The 25,952-nt window shown below is 38.4% G+C and overlaps 3 protein-coding genes, 1 long non-coding RNA gene and 1 pseudogene across 4 annotated transcripts; 1 reads left to right on the top strand and 4 right to left on the bottom strand.

Annotated features, from left to right (window-relative positions):
- The first annotated feature begins 1,347 nt into the window (after positions 1–1,347).
- Positions 1,348–3,067, top strand: LOC126790979 (chlorophyll a-b binding protein, chloroplastic). Its single transcript, XM_050517368.1, has 5 exons — positions 1,348–1,504; positions 1,605–1,796; positions 1,948–1,985; positions 2,100–2,614; positions 2,731–3,067. Exons 1-5 carry the CDS (start codon positions 1,455–1,457, stop codon positions 2,749–2,751), a joined length of 816 nt encoding a protein of 271 aa, XP_050373325.1. The 5' UTR covers positions 1,348–1,454; the 3' UTR covers positions 2,752–3,067.
- A 1,004-nt stretch (positions 3,068–4,071) lies between these two features.
- On the bottom strand, positions 4,072–4,551 carry LOC126791616 (uncharacterized). Its single transcript, XM_050518093.1, has one exon. The coding sequence runs from the start codon at positions 4,384–4,386 to the stop codon at positions 4,084–4,086; it is 303 nt and encodes a 100-aa protein (XP_050374050.1). The 5' UTR covers positions 4,387–4,551; the 3' UTR covers positions 4,072–4,083.
- Positions 4,552–5,448: 897 nt separating this feature from the next.
- LOC126791855 (prunin 1 Pru du 6.0101-like) lies at positions 5,449–7,193 on the bottom strand. Its single transcript, XM_050518349.1, has 3 exons — positions 6,893–7,193; positions 6,444–6,775; positions 5,449–6,336 (listed from the first exon to the last, which is right to left on the bottom strand). The coding sequence occupies exons 1-3, from the start codon at positions 7,191–7,193 to the stop codon at positions 5,449–5,451; spliced, it is 1,521 nt and encodes a 506-aa protein (XP_050374306.1).
- A 5,786-nt stretch (positions 7,194–12,979) lies between these two features.
- LOC126791445 (uncharacterized) lies at positions 12,980–14,744 on the bottom strand. The gene is made up of 7 exons (XR_007671819.1): positions 14,642–14,744; positions 14,336–14,438; positions 13,872–13,992; positions 13,695–13,771; positions 13,526–13,579; positions 13,361–13,451; positions 12,980–13,272 (listed from the first exon to the last, which is right to left on the bottom strand). It is a non-coding gene; the product is annotated as an uncharacterized LOC126791445 (long non-coding RNA).
- A 421-nt stretch (positions 14,745–15,165) lies between these two features.
- LOC126792356 (peroxisome biogenesis protein 12-like) lies at positions 15,166–16,358 on the bottom strand (annotated as a pseudogene).
- Positions 16,359–25,952: the final 9,594 nt, after the last annotated feature.

The raw sequence follows: 25,952 nt of genomic DNA, 5'->3' as shown, positions 1-25,952 counted from the left end.
GAGAGTTAGAAGGGATACACTTCAGAGGATGTTGCTTAACGCATTCGCCAGTGGATTTTTTTTACTCCCTCTCGTGAATTGTAATCGATCAGTTTGTTTGTGTTGCAAGAAATTAACTTAACTGCGAGCTAGAATGAGCGTTCACCACGCTAGCTAGCTACCCAAATTTGCTTATTTAACGTACCTAAACATGTGTTTATTAATTAACCTTACATTCCTACATGAGACTTGATTTTATTTATAGAATATTCAAGTAACCCGCCATAAATCTAACACTACTTAATATGTGACTATGTTGAACAAGATCGCGTCAAATTGTTATTTAACTCAAACTCTTGATCGTTGGACTTGTCGGGGATTCATAATATACATTTATTCATCCAACCTTAGTCTTTAGGATCATGTGCATACAGCATACGATCATTAGTTCATTACCGGCAGTCCGGCAGAATGGACGAAACCTTCTCCTAGCTACAAATCTAGTACAATATTGGTTAAGCGGAGCAACTAAGCTTCATGACTGTCCTGAATACAAAAAAATGAAGACAGACAGAGAGGGTGGCCGGCCGGCCGGGCATGAAGTGTTGGAATAATATATATAAGAGTTAATGTTTCAAATTCAAGGGATAGTAAAAAGAAACATGAGTTCATCTTAACTTTATGATTCATGTTCTGATAAATCGATCTTATTATGCTCACAGTAAGGTATACAAGTGGCTTCAGAGCAATGATATCGAAAATCGTTTGCTTCTCAAGCAGCCCTTTAGAACCATTGTAAATCAGGAGATCGATGATCATGGTGTTTCACACGTCTGTTTTACTTTACATGCATTGTTTTACACAACACATTGTTCGTTAGTTTAGATTCAAAAGTTTTATGTATATGTGTTATCAAGAAAAAAAGAGGGCCGCCATGAAGTTATGTCCTTAGTTCTTACCACTAGAGTTGAAAGTTCGTTACAGCTTGTATCTGTGATTTATCTATATAAAGATAAAGATGTAGCATTTGGAGGATTTCCTATCCTGAAAACGATGATCGATGTTTGTTTCCTCAGATTCTTTTGGATTTCGGGTGCTTATACGCTTGGGCTTTAGCCCGTAGACTCAAAACGCACACTTAGCCCCAGTAAAATTGTTAAATAAAATCTGCACCACAAATTTGAGATTTTTATGATCTTTCACTTATACCAGAAACCTGAACCACAAACTTGTGATTATTCCAGGTAAGCTCAAGAACTGGAGATGTAGATGGTGAAGGGGGCCTAGTGTGAGATTCTATATGCCACATGGCACCCCAAAAACCAACCGGACACCTCTCTCCTATCCTTTGAGATAAGCAAACCCTTCATACATTAAGACAATTTCATTTTCATACTTCACCAACAAACCCTACCCTGCTTTAGAGCACAAATAGTTTAACGAAAAATTTTCCTTGGTTAAATTATCAGTCAAAAATGGCTTCTGCTTGGGCTTCCTCTGCCATTGCAGCTGTTTCTTCTCCCAGGTAAGCTATCCATTTGATAAAATATGAACTGACTGTGTTTAATATATGAAACGAAAGAGTTGATTAAGAGATGGAATTAATATATTTGATCATATTGCAGCTTGCAGAAAGCTGGGTCTGCTTTGGCAGCAACAAAGGCTTCGTTTTTTGGCGGGAGGAAGTTGAGAGTGAGAAACGTGGCAGCACCGAGTGGATCGTCATCAACATCCTTCAGAGTATGTGCTGCTGCAGCTGACCCTGACAGACCTCTATGGTTCCCAGGCAGCACCCCACCTCCATGGCTCGATGGAAGGTTCGTAATTTACATTTTATATGAATTTTTGATGAATTAAGTGAACTTTTGTTGAAGGGTTTGGTTGATGTAGATTCACAGTTGTGCAACAGTGTTAGTTTAATTAACCCTAGTTTCTGATTGTGTTTTTTTTTTTTACTATATATTGCAGCCTTCCAGGAGACTTTGGCTTTGATCCTCTTGGTCTTTGTAAGTAAAACTTAATTTACGTCTCTGTAGGAACAGAATTTCAAATAATTGAACTAAATATGGACGCTCATGAAAATTGTAGCTAATGCTTGCTTGTGTTAATTGATCATGCAGCATCTGACCCTGACAGCCTAAAGTGGAACGCTCAGGCTGAGCTCGTACACTGCCGGTGGGCGATGTTGGGTGCTGCCGGCATCTTCATCCCGGAGTTCTTGACAAAGATTGGCATCCTCAACACTCCTTCATGGTACACAGCAGGAGAACAAGAGTACTTCACTGACACAACCACCCTATTCATTGTCGAGCTAATTTTCATTGGCTGGGCTGAGGGAAGGAGGTGGGCAGACATCCTCAAGCCTGGGTCTGTTAACACCGACCCCATTTTCCCCAACAACAAGCTCACCGGCACAGACGTTGGTTACCCGGGTGGCCTCTGGTTCGACCCTCTTGGATGGGGAAGTGGCTCACCTGAGAAGATCAAGGAGTTGAGGACAAAGGAGATCAAGAATGGGAGACTGGCTATGTTGGCTGTCATGGGTGCTTGGTTTCAACACATTTACACCGGTACCGGCCCCATTGACAACCTCTTTGCTCACCTTGCTGATCCTGGCCACGCCACTATTTTCTCTGTAAGTAATCTCAAGTAAACTTTGAGAGATTTTAAGATGGATGAGATTGATGCATTATACCACATACTTTTATATAGTTGCTTAGGCTAACAATCAATCGTTGTGGATTCCCGCAGGCTTTCAATAAGGTTCAATAAGTGAGAGCAAAGTTGTTGGTGAATTCCGATTGGATCCAAGTTTGGAAGAAGGGGCAACTATGGGGATCACATATCATTAATCTTGAGGACTGAGGCTTACGGTTATGCATGAAACCAAAGGGAAATTTGTAGGACTAAGACCTGTAAACTTGTTATGTGATTTGATAGAACCATCTTCTGATGTACAAATATATGTTTGGACTTTAACTCCATATATATGTATTGAATCAGTTGTTAACGTACACTGTTTATTAAGCAAGCAACACTCCAGTGATTGAAATATTCAATGATCAACATCAATGTACAATTGATTTCATCATATCGACAACATCTACATCAAGAACTCAAAACTTCAAAACCCATGTCACAGATTAAGGTTTAAAGAGTACTTTCACCTGATTTGAGCTTTCAAATCCTCATTTGGAATATAATGAACTCTTGCCGCTGCTATATAGCAAACCTAGAACTAATAAACTAGCTTTTCATTTCCTTTGAATCCCAGCTACTTTGACAGGGCTAAAGCCTCAAAATAGTATATTCAGGAAGAGGCAAGTCGCAGATTAGTCAGATGTGGGCAGTTACATATTATATGAGATTCTGAGATATGGAGGATGAAGACACATTGGTATTCAAGACCTACCTCACCATTTCTGCAAGTTGGATGCAACAACAAATGATTCAAAAGGTTACCTTTATCTTTTCTAAGTGCACAAGTTTTTAATGCCTATGCTAATGTAAGCCAAATCATTATTGATTAGAAAGCAAGAAAATGAAAAAAAAAAGAAAAAAAAGAAAGAAAGGCAATACAACTATTTATGCTTATTGTCAAGAGTCAAGACTGAGAGCAAGGCCCTGGAAATTTCAGAACTTGAGAAAGAGACACTGGTATGAACAAAAAACAATTAACCTTCAACATCAAACATTAAGTTCATGCATTATTATCAAGTAAAGTCATGAATCATATAGTAAGATTTCAACTTTCTCTTGGCTATTACTAATTAATCAACAACCAAGAACTTTGCTTCAAGCAACACACTAGTTACACAAAGAAATAAGCTTTCAACTCACTACAACATGAAATCCAATCAAAGTACCCAGAATTGTGAAAAAGCATACACAAATTTTAGCTATGAATATATTCAATATACAAGCAAAAGTGATGTCATTACATTACAGCCTAATAAAAATGAACTTACTTCTCCAAACCCTCTCATTTCTTCCCTCAAAAGTATCATCACCCTTTAACTATATTACATGATTCAATTTCAACTCTTTTTCTTTCCGAAAAAAAATCAAAGAGGGGCCAAAAGAGAGAGAAGACTAAAAACAAACTCAGACCGAACCGGGCGGGTTGTTTTGACGCCTCACGGAGAGCTGAACCGGCAAAGGCCGACCCGTACCCGACCCGCCACAGCTACTGCAGAAAGTCCGACCCGACCCGGAACAAGTCCGGCAGCCGACGTCACCGTCCGACCACCGCGAGCAGAGGCAGGTGACCCGACCCGTTCCGTTGCAACTGGGGCAGCGGGGAAAGGGGCCGGCCATGGGTTTGTCCATCAGGGATTTGACGATGGCGGCTCCGGCAAGGACGCCGAGGCCCTGAGCTATCTGGGTCAAGACGATCGGACCGCCCATTTGAGAATGTGGGCGTTTGAGAAACTGAGCTGGCTTATCAAGTAGAGGAGAAAGGGGAAGAAGAGATAAAGAAAAAAGAGAGCGAAGATTGACGAAGGGGTCTGGTTTTTGTTTTGAGGGGGAGATATAAAAGTCGGAGAGAGGCCAAGTGGTGGTGGAATCGTACACGTCCAAGGGTTTTGTGGTGTGCAAGTAAAATGTTCGTGGGGGTTTGGATTTTCATGGAGGTGTTTGATTTTATTTTGGGCTTTTCTTTCTTTTCTTGTACTACTAGAATTTGTGTGATGGATTTGTTTTGATTTGGTCGGCATCACTTGATCTATGGATGCTTGTGAGTTGCGGGTGATGTTTAGCCTTGGGGTTTTGATTTTTGTTTGATCTATTTGGCCATTTGGGGTAAAAATATCTTGGAAGTGGATAAGGAAATGTGATTTTCTTTTTTATCTTCTCCTAGCTAGTGTAGATAATGTGCATGTCAAACTGCTACGCTAGTAATGCAAAATATCGAACTTGAAGACAAACTATCATAGAGGAGCCCTCTGAGAGTTGAACTATGCCACAGTGGAACTTTGGTTTCTCTTAGCACTAGAAATTTATCTTCTTAGTCCGACTAAGGTAAGGAAAAATTGTGGCCAACCGAAGGCCTTTCAAGAAAAAGTGTGTTCTTAGTTCGACTAGGGAGAGGAAACAGTGGCCAACCCAAGGTCTTTCAAGAATGTTTACTTGTATGTATCTGACTAATTCTAATTCATTTATCTCTCTCATGCTAATTCATATATTTCTCATGTTACGGAGGGAAGAAAGGAGTTAATTAAAACAGTGTTGATATCTCTAGAGATAGATCCTTTTTTTTTTTTTTGAAATAGAAAGAGATTACATTAGAAAAGAGTAAGATTACAAGTACAGTAGCTATTTATTAACTTAGTGCATTAGATCTCTCGTGGTACACAAGACCCATATATAGAAGGCTGCTTTTATTATTGATTCTCTACCTCTTATCTAGCAAGTACCACATAATCACTACATGCCGATACACATTTTTGTGACGCATCTTTACTCCCACTAGTACCTCTGGGATTGGGAGGACCTTGATGAGCTCAAAGCAAGAGTCTCCTGCCTGTTGTACTTGAGGTTCCTTGCTTGCTGACGATCCATCTGGTACGCGTTGGCGAGGACCACGTCGGGAAGTGCCCGCAGAACTGAGGTCCTGCCGGCCAGAGTGTTGATCATGGCATTGTCATCGGTCTTGAAGGCAATGTACTCGTACCCGTCGTGCATGGCCTTTTGCAGCACGGCGTGGTTTTGTGGTACAATGAAGAGCTGTCCCTGGCGGACCTGGTCGTCCAAGATGGTCTGGCCGTTGTCGTTGACAACCTGAACCCTAGCGCTACCTCTGATGACGTAGATGATCTCATGAGCATTCAAGTTCCAGTGGGGGCTGTGGATGGCATTGTTGTATAAGAAGCCTCTCTCGGCGCTGAGGCCAAGGAACCTGAGAATGGGCATGCTGAAGCTGTTGAGAGTGCTGATGCGACCAGCCTGCGGGCTGAAGACGTCGGCCATGGAAGGCTTGCCGATGTTTTGCTTGATCTTCATGTGGCAGAGTACCTCCTCAAAACCATTCTGTCCCTGTTGTCCTTGCATTTGTCTTTCCTCGCTTCGTGATTGTGGTGGCTCGACAAAGTCGAATTGTCCCTCAACCCTAACAATTTGTGGCCTGTTGACGTTCTGTCCCTGGAGCTGCTGAACTGTCTGAACGTCGATGTTGAGAGCATCGGCGAGAAGCTGAGTCTCGAAGCCGGCAAAGACGTTGTTGTTGGTGTTTTGCTGCAGTTGCTGCTGTTGTTGTTGCCTGCTGCTCCTTCCTTGTTGTCCTTGGCGTCTCCATTGGCTTTGGCCTTGTAGTTGGTAATTGAATTCATCTTGTGGGGTACCAGCAAGATAGAATCGCTATAAATAGATATTAATAAGCAACAATTGAGTGAGTTGCCCTATAACAACTTAATTAACATCATGCATGCAGATATAGAGTTCAACATATCGGTAAAGAAGTGTACCCTTGGGTTTTGGTCAAGCTGGTTGTGGTTATTGCTGATGTCCAAAAGAGTAACAAAAACAAGAGATTGATCACCATCATTGTGAGACCATGTTGTGACTCCGGCGGGGATTGCGATAACATCACCCTCCTTGATGCGTCGCACCCTCTGGTGTCGGTCTAGCTGTTCAAATGGTTGTTGGCCTTGTTCTCCGAATTGTCCTTGTCGGCGTCCCTGGTAACGGCGGCCTTGTTGGCCTTGGAATCGTTGTTGCTGTTGTTCTTCATAAGATTGCTCAGACTCCTCAAATGTCTCTGGACAGCCAGGGAATACCATCCCTAGATGACCCCTACCTACATTAAAGTGTCCAAAATCACAGAGTTAAACACATATACTTAAACATCACTGCGTGCAATGGAAATATGGAATAGTATATAAAGGGGTTTTGCAATATATATATATATATATACCTTGTACCACGTAAACAAGCCTAGGAGTGTTGGTGTAAGAAGGCAAGTGAAGGCCATTACGCTCAATGGTGATTCTTTGAACAGCGACACCGGCGCACTGGAAGTCGTCCATGTTGTGATCCCATGACTCGATCCGACCCGCTTCAGTCTCAATACGATTGTCAGGCTCGCGGGCTTGGATCTGGTTCAGCATGCACTCATTATTTTTCTGGCGGGACTGACATTGTTGACGACTGGCTAAGCAGCCGTGGAAGAGAACGAGCAAGCAAAGACAAAATGCGAGAGCTAAATGCTTGGCCATAGTAATGATCAGTGTTAGATACTAGAGAGGGAGCTAGCTATGGGTGATGATGAAGCGAGTAGAGGCCGTTGGTATTTATAGGAGAGAGGAGGAGGGTAGAGGAGGACAAATGTACAAATGACGTGTAAGAAATATCATGCCATTTTTCTCTTTGCATGCTATTGGTATTTCAAATACTTACACCTCATTTTTATACCAGGGCAGGTGTCTATTGTCAGCAGAGGAATAGAGTGAGGCGAGAACAAGGTGGCAACCAGGTGGCAGGGGTGGCCATGCATGATTGTCGATCTAGCTGCAAGTAATGTAAATTGTACTGTCTTGAATGTTGATGCGGAAATGCAGCTCAGTCTACTGTACGTGTGATCGTCCACGGTTGTTCACCTGAGTTGGTGGCCGGATTTTCAAAACTGGCTCTTGACACGTGATCGTTTACCATCTTCCAATTGCCTCATGTTGATGCACGTACACTATAACATGCATATATACAATATCTGATGTGGCATCTTCAAAACTACTGATACCTACATTTCTCTTTTATTTTCTATTTTCCTGCTCTTTCCAAAGGCTTGGTGTTGTTGCAGTTAAGAAGTACGTGACGAAGTCGAGTGTTGTAAACTTTGTGTGCTGTAAGTGTGCGTATTCAAGTATTATATACCCTCGATCATTCATTAACAGAGAAAATTACCTGGGTGGTGCAAGAGTTAGGGCTAGGGGTGGGCACGGGACGGGCTCATCCCACGTTCTGTCCCACTCTTTTGAATCGGGACGGGATTGAGACGGGACGAGGGTTTTTAAGAATGCATCACACTCGGGATTAATCCCGGTTGGGACGGGACAAATCCCACATTCCTATGAAGTTAAATAAAAACCTATATTTTTACTTTTTCATTAACAAAATAACATTTAATAATGAAATTTTAACAAAAAAAATATATATTATGTTCAAAATATTATAATTTACCATTATTATTTAAGTTGATGTAATTTTGGAGTTATTAAGAACATAAATTAGTTTCATTTTGATATAAATATATAAGAATTTTTAAGTTTTCATTAAAGGTGGGACGGGACGGAACGAAACGGGATATAAATTATTCGTCCCACGTCCCATCCAACTATTATGAAATGGGACGGGATCGGGACATGACGAACGTTTTTAGACCTCTATCCCGTCCCTACGAATTTCAAGACGGGATCGGAACAAGATCGGGATTTTCGTTTTTTATGCCCACCCCTAGTTAGGGCACACCAGTACGTTACAGTAGTATCACGTCTTTTGTCTTTTAAACGTGGATAGCAAAGTAGCTAGGCTTAGTTAATTGACTTAATTCAAAACCTCAAATTCGTTTAAGGAACAACCTTAAGTCTTTGTTTCTGGTTGTTGAATATATACGATTAACCTATCTTACTCATCATTCTTTAATTAATTTATATGTTTATGCTTGTTCCTAAACAATAACTGTTGAACTTTTCTCCCTGCGGTTTTCATTGCGTAATATGGTCATCTATTTTTTGAACAGCAGAAACAATTCTCCAATGTCTAACTTCTATATATATGAACAAATTATTTCAACGCCACCCAAATCGGGTCCTCCTCAACTACTATAAACTATATTGTCAGTATCTTACCATCCTGTTGTGTATTTCCGTGTAAGAAATTAGGAGCTGTGAGTTGAATAATTTTCAGTCGATGCAGTTGGCCAAATCAAAGGTCAAACTGGAGGGAACGCAACAGATTACCAATTCGCAGGTTTGCCATTGGTCCATAAATGTGGTATGGGGTCAAAGGAGTGAAAATTAAATAATAATAAAAATACATCGTTAAATTAATATTTTAAGAAAATAATAATCTCGATAAATTAATACCCGATCAATTAATAACATCGCTGAAATAATACTTTTTGCCGGTCCTGACTCAGGGATAAGGTGTTAAATTAATAATTCGTTAAATTTGTAAAATAATAGAAATTTGAAAATTCATACAGACCCCCATCGAATATATAAATTAATAATGACATAATTTATATAATAAATTTTACATTTTTGATGATTTCATTTAAGAATTTTGTTGATTTAATTATTATTAAATAAAAATAATATAATACATCGGACAACATAATATTTTAAATAACGTTATCTGTGATAAATTAAACAATGTAGTGCATGAACGATGTAACACTTTTTTCTTTGAAAAAGTGAAAGAAAATATTTATTATACCTTCATAAATTAATAAATTATTAATTTATCGATATATTAATAAATTATTATTAATTTATCAATATATTAATATCTGGCTAAAATAATAAATTTGTATCCCGAGCTTATTAATTTATACAGATTTTACTGTAATCGTTTTCACTCACTTAAAACCGTTACAACTTCACCAAAAAATTTCCCACGTCACCAATAACCTCCACTCTTTCCACAATATTATAGGATCATAACATGAAGAGTTCCTTGATTAAAGATCAAGGGCTCATCTCCAATTTAATTAAATTTGGGGAAAATTATACCCAAATTCATCTCTACGCTCTTCAAAAAATTCCATAAAAATTCTCACACCATCCTCAATAATTAAACGACTTAAAATACCATCGAAAACCTCCCTGGCACAGCGGCAGCCACCCCTGGCGGCGCCACTGCTCCGACCACCTCCAATGACGCCCAAATTTCATCAACACAATTCATATGACATTTTTAACAACTTTCTAGTTCACAATAAAGTCCAAATCTAGGCATAAACAATCTAATTTACAACGAACACAAGTACTATTCACAAATCTTAGAATTAGATTTTTGATTTCTCCTTACCTAGAGCGAATTGGGTCGAGTGGTTTGGGGGAAATTGTTGCCGGGAACAAGAGCTTCAAGACGTGACCAACAACCCGCTCGATGGTGGCTTGAGGAAGGAGAATCAGTGATGAAGACGATGAACAATACCGATGGCTATGTCCATCGATTTCTTTCCAACGACGACAAGAGTGGTGAGATACTTACCTAAGAACGAAGATAATCGTTCAAGCTTCAAGATGGAACCAGTTTGGTAGCCTAACTCGGCAGGACGGCGGCGCGGCGGCAATTGGAAGTCCGGCGAAAACAAGGGGCTCGAGCTCGAGCTCGACTGCTCCTATTCTCCTTTTTTGTTTTGTTTTCTCTTTCTCTAAAATAGAAATTACCCCCCCCCCCTCTTATATCATTCTTTCATTGAACATAGTAACTTTTCAAATCAGACATTATTCGACGAACTCCGTTATAACAACCCAAATGCCAAAATACAAAATTTTCGGATTTCGATAACATACATTCATAAACTTAACAATCGTAAATAACGTAATAAAAAGATTCGGGTCGTATCAATTCTCCCCCCTAATATAAATTTCGCCCTCAAAATTTACACACCTGTTATTGAAACAAATGGGGGTATTGTTGTCTAAATTGATTCTCTGGTTCCCATGTAACCTCCTCAAGGTTGTGACTTCTCCATAGAATTTTAACCAGTGGAATTGTCTTGTTCGTCAACACTTGCTCTTTTCGATCTAGAATTTGGACCGGTTCCTCCACATAGGTTAAATCCTTCTTCAGACTAATGGGTTGTGCTTGAAAAATATGAGAATGGTCTGCAACATACTTACGAAGCATACATACATGAAATACATCATGAATTCTGGCCAACTATAGAAGTAGATTCAACTGATACGCCACTGGACCAACCCGCTCCGTGATTTCATAAAGACCAATGTACCTCGGACTTAGAGGTGGCAAACGGGCCAAAACCGAGTTATTTGCTTAAATATTATGCCCGGCCTGGCCCACGGTCCAAGCACATGTCGGGCCAAGAAGCGGGCCGGCCCGACCCATTAGCATTATATGACACAATTAAAATAAAAAATATTATGTACTTTGAATTTTTGTTTTATATAACTATTTAGAGTAGTAAAATAAATAAAATACTATAACATATTTCATAATCTTATTTTTAAAACGTTACGGATCTCAAAATAATGACGTTTTATTCAGTATTTTGATAATATTTGTGAAATATTATGGTTAAAATAATGAAATAATCAATAGATTTTAATTTAAGAGTATAATATTCAAGTTTAATAATGATAATTGTTTAAATAATATAAAATTATGTGTTTAACCGGCCGGCCCATGAATTAATCGTGCCGGACTAAAAACGGGCTCGGGCTGTGCCGGGCCCATGTGCCAAAATATATCGGTCCAGCCCAGCCCATTACAATAACGGGCTCGGGGCTGGCCGGGTTACTAACAGGCTCGGGCAGTGCCGGACCGATTTTTAACGTGCCGGGTCCGGACCAGGCTCGAGCTTTTGGCCCCATTTACCACCTCTACTCGAACTAAGCTTCCCACGTTTTCCAAAACGAACCACAACCTTCCAAGGAGATAATTTAAGGAACACTCGATCTCCAACGTGAAACTCCAAGTCCCTCCTATGATGATCAGCATGACTCTTTTGTCTGGTTTGAGCTGTCTTTAACCTATCCCGAATCACCTTGATATCCTCATTTGTTCTAAAGATAACATCTGGTCCATCAAACTCTCTTTCTCCTACCTCATTCCAGCATAAAGGCGTACGACATTGTCTCCCATATAGGGCTTCGTAGGGTGCCATACCAATACTTGAATGGTAGCTATAATTATAAGCAAACTCCATCAAGGATAATTTATTGTCCTAACTCCCCCTGAAATGCAATACACAGACTGCCCATCAGTTTGAGAATGAAAAACCGTACTGAAATTTAGTTGAGTTCCCAAAGACTTGTAATTCTCCCCAAAATCTTGATACAAAGCGGGAGTCCCGATCTGACACTATCGACTCTGGCACTCCATAGAGTCTGACAATCTCATTTACATAAACTTCTTCCAATTTCTCAAACTTACCGTTCTTATTGACTGGTAGGAAATGTGCAGATTTAGTGAGTCTATCCACAATCACCCAAATGTCATCATGGCCATTTTGCGTACGGGGTAAGCCGAAGACAAAGTCTATAGTAAAGTGATCCTATTTCCACATTGGTACATGCAAAGGTTGCAGCAACCCTGCATGTTTCTGTCTCTCAACTTTTACTTGCTGACACATCAAGCACCTACCCACAAAAGCTGCAATCTCTCTCTTCATATTAGGCCACCAATAATACTCCTTGAGGGTTCTATACATTTTAGCACTGCCTAGGTGCATAGCATGATGTCACGTCCCGTTTTCGGGAGTGTCTACTGTGGGCATCGCTGGTTAAATGTGCTTCATGCATACGTGGGATTGCTCCAAGGCTAGAAGGTGTGGGAGATATATGGTTACTCCTTCTAAGGGGTTCAGGCATACCGACCCGGTTCAATTCGGAGAGCTTGTCGCTAGTCGGGGACTTAACTCGAAGAAGGGAGTTGGCCGCCCTACACACTGGTTGGCGTCTGGAGCCGATCCCCTTATGAGCCCAAGGCAGGGCGAAACCAGTGCATTGCCCCGTTGGATAAGACTGGCTCTATAGGGATGGAGCGCCGCATGGACCAAGTGTGGCAGCCGAATGGCTAGGTCCGTGACAATAGGCAGAACTGTAACCGTTGTCGTTGCCCCAGTCACTAAAGCCTTTTGCAATGGCAAAGAACTGTCGCCAAACGAGCTTGCGACAACACAAGGCGTCGCATCCCCACCCTCGCAAAGTTGGCGACAACAGCTTGCCGTCATATTTGAATGGGTGGCGACGGTCAAATTACCGTCGCTAAATTTTATTAATCAAATTAAAAAAAAAATAAAAACTTCATCAGCGACAGTAAAATTGCCGTCGCTAAGCATTTTTATAAAAATAAAAAAATGGCAAGCAAATTTCGCAGCCAAAATTTTTAATTATTTCGATTACAGGTTTACCAAAAAGAAAAAAATACTAAAAAATATTACAATTAAACATATTACAAATGGCAGTAATGAGATGAATGCAGTCCCTTGGAGATTGTGAACATATTACTTGATGGAATTCACTATATGATAAGTTGTTGAACTATCCAAACCGGTTGATATTTCATTCATGCATAGTGCCTTCGCAGGTCCAACCAACATTTCACCTATATATATTTTCTCTTATCAAGCCTTTGCTACTTCAAATATTCATACAAAAATTAGTGCAGCAGTAAGAGTTGAGACTTCGATTACCAGTTGTAACTCGCTTCCTTTGTCCTCCAGAGATACCCCTTATCAATTGATCCCCTACCAAGGTATCTGCATAGTCTTCCAATCCCAAAACCTGCAAATCATATATTAAAGAGTTGTTCTAATAAATTTCCTCTTCATATTACAGAAAAAATCATAAGATGTTACCTTAAGAATGTAATTTGTCAGAAACGTTGCCCTTTGGCTTTCTTATGCTACTCCCTACAGTAGACAAAATGAGGATGAAAATTACACTGCATGATTAATCGTTTCAAAAAGATTTTGTAAAGTTAGGGAATTTCAAAATTATGTCAATCTTATATGATTATTTTCTCACCTTCATGTAGATATCCAAGGCAGGATCTAGCTTGATACTAGCATCTTTCTCTCTTCTACTTAGCTCTGCTAGCATATCTGCCAAAATTCAACATTACTTAAGTTTTGGTCCAACTCAGGAAATTAAAAGTAAAATATAAAAATGCAGATCCATAAACGAAAGATAACGAGCCCCAACCCTAGGTCTCTGCTACTGTCATTTCTGCAATATGAACATCATGTTGACCAATATATACTGCAGTCCTCTGAGGCACAAACTTGTGCATGCCATGACCATTGTAAGTCATACTTCCTGAAACCTGCACAAAAATGTTCACTAGAACACCTTAGCATCAAAATCCAATAGTACTAATACTCATACAAAAATTTGTAAGATTTGCTGATAGAGAACAAAGATCTGCAAGGACATCCTTTATTGTATAACAGAAAGCCTGGTCCTTGACTTATTCATATGTTACTTCTCCTTTCACATAAATCCATTATCACAAAGAAAGTGAGAAAAGCTAACTATATAATGATTAAACAGGATGAGAGAGAGAGAGAGAGAGAGAGAGAGAGAGAGAGAGAGAGAGAGAGAGAGAGAGAGAGAGTTTTCAACCTATACAAGATATTACATGTAAGCCTCTTAAAGTGTATACAAACCTTCAAGTTCTGTAAATGGTTGGATAGGACGGTTGCCCCAACTCCAATGCTATTTGCTATAGTGGGTATGTCAAATATGTATTGTCCTTCCCTTATTTCAGACCTGAAAAATCAACAAAGTCTGCCTTATTAGTAAAACTCAAGCTACTAAAGAATTACACTTCTTTAAAACTACTGCAATAAGAACATCCTTTGCAGCAAGCAAAATTGGAGAAGTTTGCATCAAGAGGTCAACTTTGTAATGTTAATAATTATAACAGAACTAATAGACCATCATGGAAACCTCAAAACATACTAGTTGCGTACCTTATGAAAATTCAGAATGCATGTAACATTGGTCTCTGAAAGTAAATGCAAATACTGCACATCACCTAGCTCCAATTGGAGTTAGAATTGTGAGCATCACCTGAGGAACCAAACACAATAACAAGCATCTCAACACATAAATTTGTAAATGCCTAGCAAAGGACATCTTATGTTTTAAGTTAAAATCAGATTACTGAAATCGAACAAAATAACAACCCCCTTTCATATCAAACTTGCGAGATGCAGTTTCTTTAATCAATGAAAAAAACTTTTCCCTGAGAGTTCTCATTACTAGTGAATACTTGGCACAGATGAAACAACTTTCCAAATACGCATTTGCTTTAAAAGAATTCCACCTGAACGTATTCTTCTAAGCTTTCTGGTATGGTGTAATGAATTACCTTAACCAATATGCAACATATGACTACAGAAATTTAGAAACAATGACGAAATAAAGCTGGAAAACATACTGCTCCCTAGCTAGGCCATTTTATAAATTTAAGTGAAGGCTCCATTTTTCCCTTTTATTGTTTCTATCAAAATACATGTGACAATAGAAGAAAGAGCAACTTGCAAGCTTTAATATTATTCTTCCTTCCTCTTTCTCCAATTAACAGAGGGCATAATATCATAAATAAGCCATACTCACCTTAAAAAAGAACACTGCTGCAATTAAACCAGTCCGTGCGTAATCCAGGACCGTGTTTGTACCACTGAGCAATGCTCCCTGTACTGCATGTGTATGAATAATTATGTCACATAACCAGAAATGAGAACCCAAAGACAGTTGAACTGGTGTCATTTCACATGTGATATATCACCAATGAAATAAAATCAGAATAGTTGATCACTCACACGACTAAGGTCTGTTGTGATTTAAATCAAGATGACTATGATATACTATATACTAGTCTTTATTGCAGTTCACAAATAAATACAATACAGAATAAGTTGGATTGAGATGTTAACTAAATAGATGAAGTTATACCTTCAACCATGGATGACCACGAAGTCTCTCACGTTCACGGCTTCTTGTTTTTGAAATTCTAGAAGTGTCCATCTACCTTGACACCAAAATAACATATTTCAACCATTACACAAAATAAATCATGATCAATTCACCCTCATAAACTGTATCTAAAACCAAAAGACAGAAGCATAAAGCTAAGTTGCCACTGCTTGCACTAACACTATATACAAGAAGAACACCAAGAATCAAAACAAAGTGTAGCTACAATATACCAGCTCTTGCCCAGTAGCTCGACAAACTTGAATGCCAACTCTCAAGCGCATGTAATCCTAAAGAGTAAAATCGTGCGGCATCCATTAAGTATAGCATCTGGTAAGCAAATGAAAATCCTGCATCATCAGTAGAGAGGATTTTTTCTGCTTTTACTAGCATAAATTTTGTTTCTATCCTCGTACTCTCTATAGGAAATGTTGACAATAAGATAAGTGTATGCAGGAGCAAGCAAAGGTCCAGTTAAAAGATGCATATACCTTCACTACTAGCATGCACCCATGGTAGCAAGCACCTATCAATCTCTGGATGCCAAACGTATTCTAATGATGCTTCCACATCCAAACTTCCTCTAGAAACACCAGAACCCTCACCTCTATCAATGAATACCCAAACTTCTTCGTTATACTCTCCATCGTCTTCTGAGTCAACTAAGGTGGAGGTGAGTCGAGGATGTCGCTGGAAAGGAGTAACCGATTATTACCTCCGAGTCGAGTGACAGCGGCAAGATTAAAGCGGCGGAGGTGGCTGAATCAGGTTGGTTTTGAGGAGAGGAGAGCGGCTGAGGAAAAAGAAGAAAAAATGAAATTAGGGATGTCCGAAAATTAGAGTAAAAGACTCTAAATTTTTACCCAATTATTTCAATAGAAAATCATTTAGTGTTACTACACCATATTTGAATTAATTAAAAACTCATTTTATAAATTTTTTATATAAATTAGAACATAAGTCTAAACTTAAAAAATAAATATAATAAAATTGATTAATTAATTAATGTAAAATATCTAAAATACAATTATTTTAGTGAAAACTATCAAATGTCACTCCTAGATCTAATAAATTTTTCTCTCCTCATTTTTTAGTTTTTTTTTCCGGAAAATTTAAGTTTTCCGGCCAAACCACCGACAATTTGGAGGTGAGCCAATATATAAAGTTGTTTTTTATGTCATGAGTTTTCATTTAAGTACCATATTGCATATGTTTTGAGAAATTTTTGAAATTTCGAATTTTGCTCACCAACAATTACAGTAGGAGTTAGTTTCTTAATCGACAGTAGCATGTATCTTCCAAGTCGACAGTAGCAGTTAGATTCATAGTCGACAATAGCATGTACATTCCAAATCAACAGTAGCAGGTGTCTTCCAAGTCGACAGTAGCAGCTAGTTTTTAACTCGACAGTAGCAGTTCGTTTTTATAGTCGACAGTAGCAGCAGTTCGTTTTTATAGTCGACAGTAGCAGCAGTTCGTTTTTATAGTCGATAATAGCAGTTAGTTTTTATAATCGACAATAATAGATAACCTCTCCATTGATAGAAGCAAACATTATGGGTCAAAAGTGGTTTATAAAAGTAAAATATTTTATGACATGTGGCAACTTGCCATCATTTGGTCTTTATTTGTAAATTTTGATCTTACTTGTTTTATCAAATTAAGTAGTGAGTTATTTATAAACTAAATTGTTATATGATACTTTTGAGTAGTTTGTTATTATTTCAATTATTTGAGATCTCGCGCCTGATTTAAGCAAAATTTGAGTTGTCACTTTAATTTAGTTTGTGGTCACTTATTTTAATCAAATTTTCATTTCTCTACTTTTTAAATACACGTTTTGCATTTTATATATACTATACGAAATTTCCTAAAATTGTAAAAATTAGTTCAACATACCAAATAAATCGCCGAAAAATCTTAAACACTTGTGGAGACAAGTTGTATAAAAAATACAAAGAATTTTATATTATTTATTTATGTTTTCATCATAGTGATCCACTTATAGATCTACAACTATATTTTTCTTTGACCTCTTTGACCGACATGAAGAAAAAACTGGATTGGGTTCATTTTCCTTATAAGTACTCACTAATAGGTAATAAAAACATATGTGATGTCAAATTTATCAATTTTATATTTTGAGTACTTTCATCGCACAAAATTGTGATATGTGTACTAATGTTTAATAACATGTTTAATGGTTAGAGTACCTTTCTAAATGAACAACATATCAAAAACATAATTTTCAAAATTCAACCGTTTGATGTAATCGTCCAAAGAAAATATCACTATACTAAAAAATCAACTCGTTTTCATCATCATCTCGGTCTTCATCGATGTGGTCAATTGTTGATCACACCTAAAACCTCACACTAAAACACTCGTATCTTCTTCCTCACAACTTGTTTTGTGATCTTTCGACTCTCACATAACTTGTGGAGATGGGATGTATCTACATATGTAAAAAGTTCAAAACATTAAAGCCCCCGAGATACGGCTCTCTTTATGGAAATTATACACCAATTCATGTAGTTAAGTCTTCAACTCCCTTAATTCCGCTGGAGCCATCCTATAAGGTGCTTGGGAAATAAGGGTTGTTCTTGGAAGCAACTCAATAGTAAAATCTATTTCCCTTACAGGTGTAAGCCAGGTAACTCGTCAAAGAAGACATCTATAAAGTCACTCACTACTGGAATATCCTCATTCTCCAGAGTCTGCACTTCAGTGTTTACTACATGAACTGGGTATGTTTGACAACATTTATCCAACAACTTCTTGGCGGTAAATGCGAAGATTAAACAATTTGGGATAACACTCATTTCCCCTGGAATGAAATCTCAGGCAATCTAAGACTATTAAACAGTACTATCTTACATAAACAATCTACCACCGCCCTATGGGTTTCCAAGAAATCCATTCCCAGAATTACATCAAACTCAACAATCCCTAGTGGAATAAGATCTGCTAATAAAAAAGAACACTCATTAATCCACACTCCACAACCTCTGAACACCCACTAGATCTTCTTCATCTCACCAGAAGGTAATGTCATATACCACTCACCAAGAAGTGGTGAAGATGGTACATTGGCATGGAGTGCGAATCTACTAGACATAAATGAATGTGTAGCACTATGATCTATTAAAGCAAAAGCAGGCTACCCACGTACCAATGATAACCTTAGGTAAAGTGTGACCATCACGCTGAGTCATAGCGTAAGTCTAGCATGAGTTGTAGGACGCCCCTTTTGGCCCCGACTCTGTGAAGCGCCTCCCTTGGTTTCAAAACTAGTACGGGCGCCACTGCTAGATGTATTACCTGATGACTGGCCTACTTACTGATGGAAAGGGGGTACACCACCCCTAGACAACTGGGGACAATCTCTCTTGAAGTTGTCACATCTTTGAGGGGAAAATGATTATATAAGAGTTTAAAATTTTGGATTAACAAGCGAACAAACGAATAGAGTTCACTTGAACACTTGTTAGTTTAGAAGGCTGTACAAGTTTTTCACAACAGAATTAACTAAGTTCACAAGTACAACTTTAAAATGAAAAGAAAGTTTTCAATGAACAATTACATTTGGAAAGAATACGCGAGCTTTACAATATTTTGAAACAACGGAAGGTGATTTACATGTCACCGGCCCAAAACGAAGTCAACTATGACAACCCAAAAAATGAAATAAAGGTGACTTATACAACCTCATAAATTATATCTCAAACATTACAATATTCACGAAAAAGGTGAATATTAACAACTTCAAACAATAAGTCTCGAGAAAGGTGTACTTCTAACTTCTCGTCTCTTAAGCCCCATAACAAGTGTAAAACCTGCAAGGAAACTATAGTAGGGGTGAGCTTCGTCCTTGCTCACCCAGTAGGGGCCAACCCAGCTATGTGGTTTGAAAGTAAGGTAGGCTAAGTTTTATGAAAACTTAAATAGTTTAGATGTGAGCTCAAGTTACAAAATACTTTATTATAAATAGACTAACTTTCATTTATGGGGAAAACATGCAAACAATGCATGGATGACCATCAATAATATCCAGTCAGTGGTGACCGATCTTAACGACTTGTAGCAGAACTATCAAGTCGAGGCCAACTGCCTTTGTTGTAATAACAAAGGAGTGAGAGTGTTCATTTCTTGGAATGCCCTCAATAATATTGTACAGGTTGGATCCCAATCTTAAAACAGAGCATTGCCCCATACACTCTTAGATCTACTGACTCACTCACTCACTATCCGTCTATCCTCGGGTTTTAACATTTCTAAGTTAATAATGCATTTCATTCAAATATCAACCGAGACATCAATAATGAATTTAAGGGCACGAAATACACAAAGGGGGTTAGCTCACCCTACTTAGATTGAAGTGCAAAATCCACGTTGCTCATCCAATCCCCAAGTAATGTTAATGTTGCTGCTCCAGCTTTGTACGATCTCATTGTATCAACTCTAAATCCATTTATCAAAGAGTCAATACTAATTTTCGAGTATTATAAATTGACTCGATTTTTATTTCCTAGTTTGATCAGGAAAGTCTTTCTGTTGACCAAGCCTTTCTTGGGTTGACCAGGAATTGTTTACATTGACCAAGTTTGACAATTTATCAACGGTCTCAAAAAACCCGAAAAAATAGTCTAACTTCAATTGTCGAGCGATATTAAGCATACTTTAAGGATATTAAAGCTACTCAGAATCGTATCAACGATTTTATTATTTACCGACATATTTCTAAGTTAAATAGTTCTCGATCCTTGAACTGAGCACGAATCAGATTTACTACTAATAATCGCAACTAAATGTTACGTTCACGTCGCCATTTTAATAAATAGATTTTCACTAAGTTATTTTTGGTTAAAGTAAAACCGTTAAAATTATTTAGTAAATAGTATAAATGTAACTTAGGATAAAGTAATTTGTAAACAGTAAAACTGTAATTTGACATAGTATAACTGTACCTTTCTGTCAGGGGCAATAAAGTAATTTCACATGGATGGTAGATCAGTAAAAAAGGTAACTGTTATGGTAAAAACCAATGGATTTACCCTTTTCACTTCCGATCAGTTTCCGACTACCAAAATCGACTTCGATCACTCTACATCTAGCATGCATAACTTCCAACAACTCCACAATAACACCAAAAGCTTAAATTGGCAAAACAAAGGTTCAAGGACTGTGTTTCTACCTTAGTGAGTTCTTGAACCAAAAATGGCGAAGCTGCAGGTCCTAGTCTTAATCCCAAGTTGTTGTTGTATCCTCAACGTCTCCCAAAAGCTTGCTTTGAAATCTCCAAGTTCGTCTCACCAAATAAGCAGTCAAAAATGAGGTCGTTGAAGTTGGGTTTCTCGGCAAAAGACGAAACATAGAAGAAGAAAAAAGATCAAAGACTGGTTCTCAGAGAAACAAATTGGCGATTTGAAGGAAGCAACAAATCCAAATCAAGTAATTGAAGTAGAGCTTACCAAGAGGAGAAGGGGTTGGTCGCTGCAGCTCTCAACTTCGCAGAGAAGGAGAAAGACGACGGTGGCGTGCGACGGTGACAAGATAGAAAACATGGGTGTCCTTATCAAACTTCAATTCATGAAACTGAGGGTAGAATTGAATAGAGAAAAAGAAATAGAAGCTATCCTTACCAGTCTTAGCTAGAGAAGCTCATCAGAGCCAATGAAGTTCGGTGCTGCTTCATTCTTCGATTTTGGAGAAAACAGGTACAAGAATGTGGCTTACTGGTATGGTTGAAAATCAAAGATTGAGATAGAGGTGGTGGTGGGATTGGATGAGTCAGTCTTGCCTTGGCGGTAGAGCTAGGCGGAGGAGAAAGAGAAGTGGTGGTGTCGGTCTCGGTGGAAGTCGCAGAGAGAGAGAGAGAGAGAGAGAGAGAGAGAGAGAGAGAGAGCATACTGGGGGAAAGAAACAAAAACGTGAAGGAAAATAAAGAAAAGAACCTAGGCTCGGGTTTGGGCTCGGGTTTGGGCTCGGGTCAACAAATGGTCTGGGCTAGGCTTTCTCAAGCCCATAAACAAAATCCCAAAACTGATTTTTGAAAAATAATTTTTAAAATAAGTAAATTTTTAGAAATTCCTAAATATAAAACCGAGCGTCAGAAAATATTTTGTGAACACTTCCGAGAACGTGGCGACATGTAGCTTAATATCAACGTATTAAACTACGTTTACGACATTTATTTTAAATACCGATTAATGTGTCGGTAATCAAGATTAGAAATCTTGATATTACATAAGTGAACCTACTGCCCACACAAAAAACAACCCCCTATTTGATAATGCCATGTATGATAGGACTGACTTCCATTACTTCTGCCATATCCTCCCATATTATTCTGAACCTGGCTAAAAGATCGCCTACCTGACAACTCATTGCTCCTATCATATCATCCCATATTTCTTTAGGATTGACTAAACGATCACTGGCAAACCTCCATTTTCCCCCGTAACCTAGGTCGACTAGTGGAACCAAAACTACCACCACTACTTGCGGAAGATCTTGAACCAGAGGTGGATGCAGCCTTCTTTGAAGGACCCTGAAGACAACCTAATCTCAACATTCATAGCTTCACCCACTGCTTGAAGGAAGTTAGGGTACATATTACCCATCATCTCATCCACATACGCTCTCCCAAGCCCCCCAATAAACATCTCAATCTTACTTCGATACCAAATGAGACACCTCGACCCAACAACAGATCAGCATGTCTTTTGGGGAGGCTGGAAAACCCTAGCCTCCATTTTGATCCAAAACAAATCAAGCTCAAATCACTCCAAAAGTTGAGGGCTAGAGTAGGATTCGACGAGGGAAAGAAGATGGTGGTGGTCCGCCACTCTGGTTTGGTCGGACGTCGGTGCCAAGTGGTGGAGAACTCGTCGTTTTTGGGTTCAACAATGGGCGCCAGAGAGAGAGAGAGAGAGAGAGAGAGAGAGAGAGATCCCCTCGGCCGAAAGTCTGCATTCCAAAAAGGAAAGAACAATTTTAAGTGATCAGAGTATCATTTTGAAATTACTAAATTGCCCTTATCGAAATTTAATCTGATTTCCAACATTTAACTTGAGCAACTAACAACTTTCACAGCTGTAATTGTTTTAAGCATGCCGCGGGTCTATGAATTCGTATTAATGAGCTCTACAATTTTTGTGAAGCAAGTTTTCTCAAATAATATACGAATTAAAAACCAACTTTTGAGTCTCTCATCTTATAAAGTCTGTCGATACGAGTAAATGATAAAGGTAAAACTTGTGAGGAAATGAACAAGGTTCGGGTCGTGATAGTAATAGTTCATCTGAGTCAACTTTTCATCTATTTTTATAGTCTTTTTTTCCAACGACTTTGGTGATAGCTTGCAGCTCAGTTTGGAACTACACTTTAACATATGGCTCTCTGTTAGAATTCTGGGATATGTTTTATCAAAAACCTTTTTTCCCCAATTTCACAATTTATGGCTATCAGTAGGTTTGTTTACTTTCATGGTAATTTAGAAGGTGCGTAATAGACTCAAGTTCGATAATCGATCTCCTATTTTTTACACAATGTGTTGTTCAATTATGGCATGGATATGGTAATTTGGTCATGTAGTTCCTGCTGTTATAAGGGTGTTCTTGATTCTCAATTATTATCTTCTCTTAAAGTTGTCCGAAGCCTCATAAGGCTCCCAAGATACAACATGTTCTATGGCATCCTTCTTTTATTCATTGGGTTAAAGTTAATAATGATGGTCTGACAAAATATAATCCTGGTCTTATAGCTTGTGGGGGAGTTTTTCGGGATACAAATGGAGTTTTTTTAGGAAGTTTTTGCCAGCCCTTGCAAATCTTCTTTTTATGTTGAGCTTTATGCGATGATTGTGTCTATTGAAGTTGCTTATTATAGAGAACTGGTTTACTATGTGGTTGGAGAGTGACTCTATCAGTGTTTTAACGTGCTTTACATCAAAGTCTTTTTTTCCTCCATGGAACATGAGAGTTAGATGACATACTGTCTAAAGAAAATTCAGCAGATGCATTTTTGTAGTACGCATATTTTTAGAGAATGGAATGTAGCGGCATATACGATGGCAATTTAGGTCTTTCAAAAGACTCACTTACTTGGTATGCTAAGCCTCCGATAGAGCTACTCAGGTACTTGCAGACTGATTTTTTGGGCTTATCAAACTATCGCTTTACATATTGATTATAAGTAGCTTAATTAGAGTCTACAAGTGGTATACTATTGATGATGTGGAATATTTTCGTTAGCATGTGGTTTCTAATGTGCGAAAGATTAGTTAGGAATTCAACTTCATGGTTGCAATTTTTTTATTTGTTTGATTTCATTATATGTTAAGCTTCAATATTGTTTTTACAATTACTTTTTGTAATTGTCATATTTAGTTTTGTTGTTGGCATTGGTTTTGTCCTACGAGTTTTGTTTTGTTCCCCTACGCTTGCCCCAAAAAAATTTAAAAAAAAACTGTAAGAAAAAAAATGAAAACAATGATTTTACATCCCAAGCTTATTCTTAATTCTTAATTTGAGGGTTTTTTTTTGTTTTCTCAGTACATATGTTTTACTTAATTGACGATAATGTTGGAATCATAAAAGGTTTATGGAGTTGATACAGCAGGAGTTGATACAATAAGAGTTGATACAAAATCCAGTACTTAACTTGAATATTGGAATCCCCTCACAGTCAGACATTTTTGTCACAGTCCCAAATTTCCGAAGGATAAAAATTCGAATTCAAAACCTTAAAAACTCTAACATAATTCTTTTTTGTTTTTTTGTTTTTCCCTCAAAAACCCTGTGTTACATTGTTAGATAGAATCCAACACTTTTCAAGTGACAAGATACAAGGACCCTTCAAACTACTTGTAACTCGGGACACTGACGCATCCTGGCTCACACACTTGTATACCTAGGCTATATGCAATTTGCTTTGTACTCTACTAACAATGTCTTGCAGCAATCACCTCCACAAGGACGAATCTCAAAATCATGCAAACATAAGCTTAAGTTCTCACCTGACAAGCCCCGATATTGTGAAGAAGCAGGCATCGGTCATTAACCCATTTCTCCTTCACAAATCAGTCAGCTCTTAATTGTAGAACCTCCTTGGCTGTCCTCAATCGAAAATATGGCATATGTTTCTGGTGGAAACACAGATCCAAGCCCCTGCTGTAAAAGTCAGCATACTTGATCATAAACACGCCACGATCGAACCCATTCTCCTGCTCAGGAAGGTCTTCAACACATTCAAATTCCCAAGAACTCACATCAATGTCTTTCCCACACTTCATCAACGTAGTATCTAGCCAAATGTTGCGTCACTTTGGCATCGCGACCTCCGAGCGAATCAAGATACTGGAACTTCTGATCTGCCTTAATAATCACAGCCAAGCACCAATGTATTTCTTTGTGGATGGGAACAAATATTTTGTCGCAGTCAATGAGGCTGTATCCCAGCTTTCTTTGAGTAATTTCAAATATAATGAAACTATCTTACAACAACAGTGTATCGAAACTGAGTTGAAGTACGACTCAGTCGACTTGAATAATACATTATCAATTTATATACACAAGTATCAAAACAATTGAAAAATGTAATATTCACTCGATCCTCACCAAAAACGAATGAGGGGATCCCTAAGAGGAGTCTCCGTGTAAGCTCCTGAGCCTGCTAACCCACACCTGCAGAACTATCTCATACACCATCAATTTGGTGCACCGGAATTGTAAACACAAACCTGATAAGCTTTACAGCTCGTATGAGTAAACTGACAAAAACATAATTCACAAAACAAAGGAAATGTACCAATTCACATTTTTAAAACATGAGTACTCATTAGATCCGGGCAGCCCATCTGGTTACCCCTTGTACACGGCAGACAAACTAGAGTTCTAACTGATCGTAATCAACACCCGGCCAAAAACTTGGTTCCCAATTTAAATGTCATCACCAAGTCTGAAGACAAGAAAACGTTTTAACAAGACTCAATGTTAAAACCACGTACAATATAACAATCCACACATGTTTATATCGTACTAAAACCAAGCGACTCTTACACAACAATTTATATAACAGTCACACCTATAATCTATTATACCAAAATGTACATTTTCTTCAATTCCGGCCCCATCCGCCACAATAATCCGCAAATTTACCGGAATGTACATTTTCTTCCCTTCCGGTCTCATCCGCCACAATTAATCGAAAACAATAAAAGCATAATTTAAATGAAAACCGTAACATTAACTTAAAAGCGTCTTAATGTAAAAGCAAGTCACTGCCAAAGGTAGACTTGTT

Source organism: Argentina anserina, chromosome 4 (genome assembly GCF_933775445.1).
Source record: "Argentina anserina chromosome 4, drPotAnse1.1, whole genome shotgun sequence".
Lineage (NCBI taxonomy): Eukaryota > Viridiplantae > Streptophyta > Magnoliopsida > Rosales > Rosaceae > Argentina > Argentina anserina.
This window is presented reverse-complemented; position numbering and strand designations above follow the sequence as displayed.